This window comes from Propithecus coquereli, unplaced genomic scaffold, assembly GCF_000956105.1.
Source record: "Propithecus coquereli isolate 6110/MARCELLA unplaced genomic scaffold, Pcoq_1.0 Scaffold96, whole genome shotgun sequence".
In the NCBI taxonomy this organism is placed as follows: Eukaryota; Metazoa; Chordata; class Mammalia; order Primates; family Indriidae; genus Propithecus; species Propithecus coquereli.
In genome coordinates, this window is record NW_012155951.1 from 4,408,894 (window position 1) to 4,416,284 (window position 7,391).

General features: G+C 33.9%; 1 protein-coding gene across 1 annotated transcript in view; it reads left to right on the forward strand.

The window, feature by feature from the left end:
- PIK3C3 (phosphatidylinositol 3-kinase, catalytic subunit type 3) overlaps positions 1 to 7,391 on the forward strand; it is a 137,573-nt gene that overhangs the window by 101,897 nt on the left and 28,285 nt on the right. Inside the window, exon 18 of the mRNA XM_012665090.1 lies at positions 5,226 to 5,394. Coding sequence (XP_012520544.1) covers positions 5,226 to 5,394 — 169 coding nt within the window. The remainder of the gene's footprint in view (positions 1 to 5,225; positions 5,395 to 7,391) is intronic.

The window sequence follows — 7,391 nt, forward strand, 5'->3', positions numbered from 1 at the left end:
AGATAGACAAAAAAGCCACTACTTCTCTCACAGATGGATAATTCAGAATTAGAAAGGCCAGCTTTAGGACCTACAACTAACTTTTCATTTGGTACAGACACCAGCTCCCTGTTTTCATTTGTGAGTGTTTTTCAGTTATATACATATTAATTTTACATATGAATTCTCTTTTAGAGTCTGAGGAACAGTCTTGTATGGCAGTTATTAATAATATGTCAGGCTCTAAAGTCAAATTTGGGAGTTAATTTGCCCTTTCCCCTTTGGGTGACTTTGGGTAAGTCACCTAATATACTTGACTCTGTCTCTTCTTCTGCATATAAAAATAATAATAGAACCTCTTTCCTGGTGGTGTTGTGAGGATTTATTGAGATATGGTAGACATTTGCTTGGTATTGAGCACCTAGTAAACATTCCTTAAAGGTTAGCTGTTAGGTTTTGTTTGTTTGTTTTACCACCAGAAGATGAGAATGCCTTCCTTTTTTTGCTTATGTAGTTGTTACTTGAACTCATAATGTTAGAGATAAGAAAATAGTTACTGTATTTCAAAAATTTCTTTTTTCTACCTGCTGTAGTTTAGATATTTGACCCCTCCAAATCTCATGTTAAAATTTGATTCCCAGTGTTGGCGGTGGGGCCTAATGAGAGGTGGGGGCACCAAATGGATCATGGGAGCAGATCCTTCATGAGTGGCTTAGTGTTATCCTCTTGGTAATGGGTGAGTTCTCACTGTATTTGTTCCCAGGAGAGCTGGTTGTTAAAAAGAGCCTGGCACCTATTCTCTTGCTTCCACTCTTTTGCCATGTGATCTCTTCACACACCAGCTCCCCTTCACCTTTATGTCTTACTGTTCTTTGATACTCAAAACTGTCACTGAAAAATATTACATTATTACTGTGCTTTTACCTATAAGTGAAAATACTTATAACCAAATATCTTGTAAAGGTTTAAATAAGTAAGTATTGGAAACAGTGGGAGTGTAGGTATAAGGAGCCTTTTTAATTCCAAAAGTATATATAACAATAAATAGTTGTTGTCACCTTTTGTTTCTAGGTTTAGTGGTAGGGCAACAGGAAAGATAATATTCACATAAGAAAAAAAGACACTTTGTGCAAAAATGGTAAATGCCAGGTTGTATAGGAAAAAGTTGAAGACAATGGAAAACTCACTGTGGGGTAGGATGTCAGGGAAGAAATTTTAGAGTTGGGGATTATATGGAATCTTAGAAAAAAATAGAGTTTGATTTATAGGGAATGGCAGAAGAAAGTCAAATGGAAGGGGAGTAAACAGAAGTACAAAAAATGGAATGAATACAATTTTGAGATTGGTCACACTTATTATTAATGTATATACAAAATAGAAAGTAGAAACACTACCATTAAATACTATTAATTTCATCAGTATCTGTACTCTTTAATCCAAGAACTACAAACGCCTTAAACTACAGTTTTAGAAAGAAGTTCATGTCACTTATGCAAATAACAGGAAAATTTAATTAGCAACTCTTATTCCCTACATATGGCAAATCAGGGACAAAAGGAGGTAATTGCAGTCAACAACCGGTTTGTTTTATGTACACTTTGTCTCTTGACTGTTTAGGGTGATAGATTTGAATAAGACCACAGTCCCTGAACTTCTTAATTAAACATTTTTTATTTCATGAAGTGCATTTTTAAAATCCGTACAAGTTTCATTTACAGATATTAACTTTTAAAAAACCGTTCCCTTTAGTATGTATGAAGATGAATTTTCTTAAAACATTAATAGCCTCTTTTCAAAATACATGGCTTTTTGAACTTGCAAAGTGTAATAATGGTTTCATTGTTAGATACTAAATCTTTTATGCCTGATAATTGAGTAGTAATCCTATTCTTTGAGAGTTTTCTTACAAGAAAGATAGAAATATACTCTTCATTTGCAAGCAGTGATGCATAGGCGACACTGGAATTCCAGTAATGCCTGTAATGAAACGAAAATTGGGACTAGGTTTTCTATTAAAAGAATGCAGCCTATTAAATAAACCATGTGAGATGGCAATTTTATATCAAAGATTGATCGATTGGTCATCTGCTCAACTGTAGAGTATTGATAACAAAACATTATTTAAATAATTAAATAAAACTGAGGAAAGATTATAACTGTAATATTGTGAGTTTCTCATCTCTTTATCTCTTAAAGGGTAGTGTATCCAACAAGGTATTAATAGAAAATAAATGGGAACTCCAGAATGAGAATAAAGCACTAAAATAAGTGCTTAGTTTAGTTGATCAAAGAATATATATCTAGTTGAAGGCAATAAAATCCTCAACGGAAGTTGATAATGAGCTTTTCACCAAATTATAGGAAATTAAAATGATAGCATGTGCCCCTTGAACCGTAAGAAATTAGGAGAAAACGTTTTTCCAGTGCATACGGAAGTCATCAGATTCCTTATTCTAAAACTTGTTCCTCATATTTTTTTTTTTTTTTTTTTGAGACAGAGTCTCACTGTGTTGCCCGGGCTAGAGTGCCGTGGCGTCATCCTAGCTCACAGCAACCTCAAACTCCTGGGCTCAAGTGATCCTCCTGCCTCAGCCTCCCGAGTAGCTGGGATTACAGGCATGCGCCACCATGCCCGGCTAATTTTTTCTATGTATTTTTAGTTGTCCAATTAATTTCTTTCTATTCTTTAGTGGAGACAGGGTCTCGCTCTTGCTGAGGCTGGTTTCGAACTCCTGAGCTCAAACAATCCGCCCGCCTCGGCCTCCCAGAGAGCTAGGATTACAGGCGTGAGCCACCGCGCCTGGCCTTGTTCCTCATATTTTTTGAATCAAGGACTTCCCTTGGGAATCTGTCAAAGTGTATGTGGATCTCCCCAGAAATCAATGTCATTGTGCTTAAAGGTACTGAAGCTCATTTTGGTATTCTGAAAAGATATCTCTCAGTCATGAGTGATTCATAGGTTTTCTTTGAATGGAAATGAAACCCCTCTTGTTGACATATTTTATAATGTTAAGTATATACAACATACAACTTGATATTAACTTCTTTGTGTCTACTCCTACATAGCATAAAATAAAAACAGATTTATAAATTAAATCAATGTTACAAACTAGTAAAACTTAACAACATTAATGTGATGGGTGATATACTATTGAAACTAAATTGCCACTTACCGTGTGAATATGGTACAGAAAGTGTAGTGTGAGTTTGGAGTGCTTTTATAATCATAACCCATGTGAAAATTCTTATACTGCTTTTCTCCATTTGAATTATTTTAAAACCTCTATGTGCTCAGGATGCTGTCATATAATTTCAAGGTAAAACTAATTCTGCTTCTCTTCTGTTAGTATTACCCTACAACAATTTAAAATAGCATTGCTGTTTAAGTCCAACCATCAAAAACATTGAAATCACAGGGCAATAATGAGTACTAAGTAGCAAGGTGGCATCCAGATGATCTAGACTCAGTCTATATTAACTTTATTTTAGATCATCATGGAAATGAAAACATAAAATTTTAAAAACAAAACAACTTCTCATAAGAACTGTTAAACTTCTAGAAGAAAATTCTGACAGCAACAATGTTATTAAAAGTTTTCTGAGCTGTGAATGTGGAATTAGGATGTCTGTTGGTTAAAAAAATACAAAATAGATACCTTGTTTACTCCTGTATGCTAGGCATTGTCCTAGGTTTCATGACTATGGTAAAGATAAATAAAACAAGATCGTTGATTATAATATTCTTACTGGTTCATTAAGAGTTTAATAGTGATAGAAAGATAAGTGAACAAATAATTTCAATATATACTTAACTAAGGTGTAGTAATATAGGTGAAGCAGGAGCCTTATTAACGGCTTACCAAATGTCTGCAGTTTTAGATAGCCTCAGTGTGAGCTAGAGAAATCATTTAGCAAAGATGTTATTCCTTATTTTTTTTTTTTTGGAACAAACATTTTTTTCATTCTCCTTGCTATTTATATCTAATTATAATTCCTTCTCATCTCACCTCCCCCATATGTCATTTACTAGACTAGATACATATGTATTTTTTAAAAAATCAATTCTCATGGACCAGTCCTTCAATTTGAACAGAACATGTTAAACTTGGTATAAGTTAAAAATAAATAAATAAAAATTAAGACAAGGCGATAATAAATAGAAAATTGGTTTTCTATGCAGTACTTATAGTAGCTACTTATGCTAAAGCCAGATGATAATACTGCTTAAACATTTAGACAGTTGTTTTTATAATCATCCACATACAGGCTATTTCTCTTTATATATGCATCCCATGTCCCAAATTTGTTCCTATGTACAATTTCTGACAAGATAACTGTGGTTTTCTTTACTGTTGTTTGAAAATAGTGCTATTGTCTATCTTAAATTTTATGTAAATTTAATGTTATTATTGTCTAACATTCAGACTTCTATTATTATCTGGCCTTGGCAGATTTGAAATTATTTCTCATTTTCAAAGTTATGTAAAAGTTCCAACTTAATGTATTGTTTAGTTTTTCCTTGTGAGAAGGATACCTAAAAGAGTTACAAAAATAGGGTCACTTATCCTTTTAATATTGATTTAATAATTTTGCTAATTCCTGACAGTTGTGATCTCACATGTAATAGACATAAATATCAATTCAGTGTATTCAAACACCTCTAAAATGGTAGTTTTAGTGTTGTAGTTTAGTATTTAGTATGGTAGATAGCATTAGTTACCAGTATTTACTTTTGAACAAATCCAGAATTTTAATTTTTAAGTGGTATCTGAAGTATTTAAGGTAAACATTTGTAAGCAGCTTTAAGAGACATTAGATAATAAATGGTTTGATTTAGTTTTGTGTAAGTCCTGTGAGACTAAAATGATTTTTCTCTTCTGACTATAACACAAGAAATGTGCTACAAGATTTTAAGTTCTGCTAAAAAAAAAAAAAAAAAAAAAAGCTATCCAGGCTTTGGCAGTCTTTGATTCTGGAGACCTAAAAATAGGATTTAAATTTTTAAATTAATATTACAATGGGATGCTTTTAGGCATAGTTTCATCTGAATATGAGTTAAAATGAACTAAAATATGCTTTGAAGGCCCCTCTCAAACCTGGAGTTAGATGATCAAACAATTTAATAGGTTCATCATGAACTAATATGCTTTATGAAAAGACGCTGCTTATACCAGGAGTGCGACATATCCCCTATCTAGTTCTTTAAGATAATTCTGGAAACAAATGAGTTTCTTGTCAACATCCAGGCAAACTCTTCCACATAGACTTTGGATATATTTTGGGTCGGGATCCGAAGCCCCTTCCTCCTCCAATGAAGCTGAATAAAGAAATGGTAGAAGGAATGGGGGGCACACAGAGCGAACAGTACCAAGAGTTCCGCAAGCAGTGTTACACGGCTTTCCTCCACCTTCGAAGGTAAGTTGATTTGCTTAATATAGAGAAGTTTGGTAAATTCATTTTATACAGCAAGAGAAGGAGTTGTTCAATGTACGCGTTCTTTAGCAACAATCTTTTTCAAAATGACATAGGCAATATTTCCTAATATATATTTGATATCTATTTTAATAGGCAGTCTGATATCAAAGAAAAAAACATAAAATTTCTTGCTTTCCCACTAGTTATCTCATTGCTAAATCCCACCAACTAAGAAGCTGGCATTACACAAGAGTAGGAAAATACAGAGGCTTCCAACTCAATGAGCTGACGTCGTTTTAATAAGGTGTGCTTTGACAATACTGGGATAGAGAAAAGGTTAAGGGACCATTCAGATCTCCCTGAAGACAGTCCTGGAGGATTCCAGTCACCATGCTGGGTTCTCATCCTTCTGTGTAGCTGACTCCCATTTCTTTATCAAAGAATCAAGGATTTAACTAATGTAGAGTGATACTAGATCAATTATTTCTATTCTTTAGCACCTTTATTAGCCTCCACTTTGGGTACTTTTTGGGAATATTTAGAACTTTGTTCAGTGATTGAAGTAAATGTTACAAATGATATTTTTCTTTCTTTTTAACGCCTCATCAGTCATTCTTGCTGCAAACTATGTTTTTTCTCTATTTCTTCTTTTTTCTTCAATGCCACTAAATCTCTGCTTCCTTTATCCTGACTTACATACAACTGAATATCATACATCATCAGGAAAAAAAATAGAAGTCATGTTTGTTAAATTCAGGACATGGCTCTGATGATTAGTCAAAAATGACAGGATGATTTGACTCTGATGCTATTTTCAGCCTTACTATGCAAAATGAATTTTCTTAGTCCAGCAGAAAATCCCAGCCCAGGAGACATATTTACTTGCTCATACAGGTGAAAATATAACCAATAGACAGGGAGTTGCCTGTGCAGGTGGACTCTGTCTTCTTCATCTTTGTAACCTCAGTCACTCATATGGTGCTTGGAACGCGGCAAGACACTCTGTGTGTATTGGATGAAAACTCTCAGCATTTGTATGAGAACCCTCAGAATTTCTGCTTTAGATCTGGGGTGGGGCCATCTTCCCAGGTGATGTTAATGCTGCTGGTCCCAGGAGAATGGCTTTCCTGTATCAATCAGGTTTCATTTTTGCAAAGATTAGGCCTTCATTGTTAACTCAGTCTTTTCCATGTATCACAAACTCTATAACATGCATTTTGCAAATGGCCACATTATTTATCCTTTGGGTGGCAGAATGGTTCAGTTTTACCCTCCAGAAATACAAAAAGAATAATGAGAAGATCAGCACTCTTTCGATCTGCTTAGTGATACAAAAGCACTTTCAGAGAGATGAGAGTTCCATTTTAATATCTTGGAATTTTAATTTAAAATAGTTATAGCCTTTAGAAAACTAGATTGAACCATGGAGATCTTGGTGAGGTGGCAGACAAGATGGTAAGGAACGATAGCCAAAGAAACATCAAAGGTGCTCTATCTTAGTGAAAGCAGAAGGAAAACAATGTGCCTTATAAACTGTCATTGGTAATGGATTAGTAGCAATTCAGTAAAATGAGAAAACAGGCAGGTTATTAATGGAGAGCCAAAGTTAACTTTCTCACCACAGAGAAAAATCACAAAGACATTCATCTAAATTATCTTATGCTAAGTTTTAATGAAAATTGTTTTCTTTTTATTTTAAAAAATTTGCCTGTATTTCAGTTAAGATTAGCTGGACCCTGATATTTTGACCAATCTGTCTTTTGATGTTGTATTTTAGAGTATGGTTCAATTGGTTAAAAAATTACCTTTAGGACATAAGAATTAACCTAATAAGTTGAAAGCTTGTTTGGAGCTAAGGTTATTAACTTTTATTATTAGGCTTTGTAGGTATGACCAACTACCTTCTTTTATAGTTTTTGTTGATTAATTTCCTCAACAAGAAACCCCTGACTACATCATAGCACATAAACAGGGTAATCCCTTTTTTTTTTTTTTTT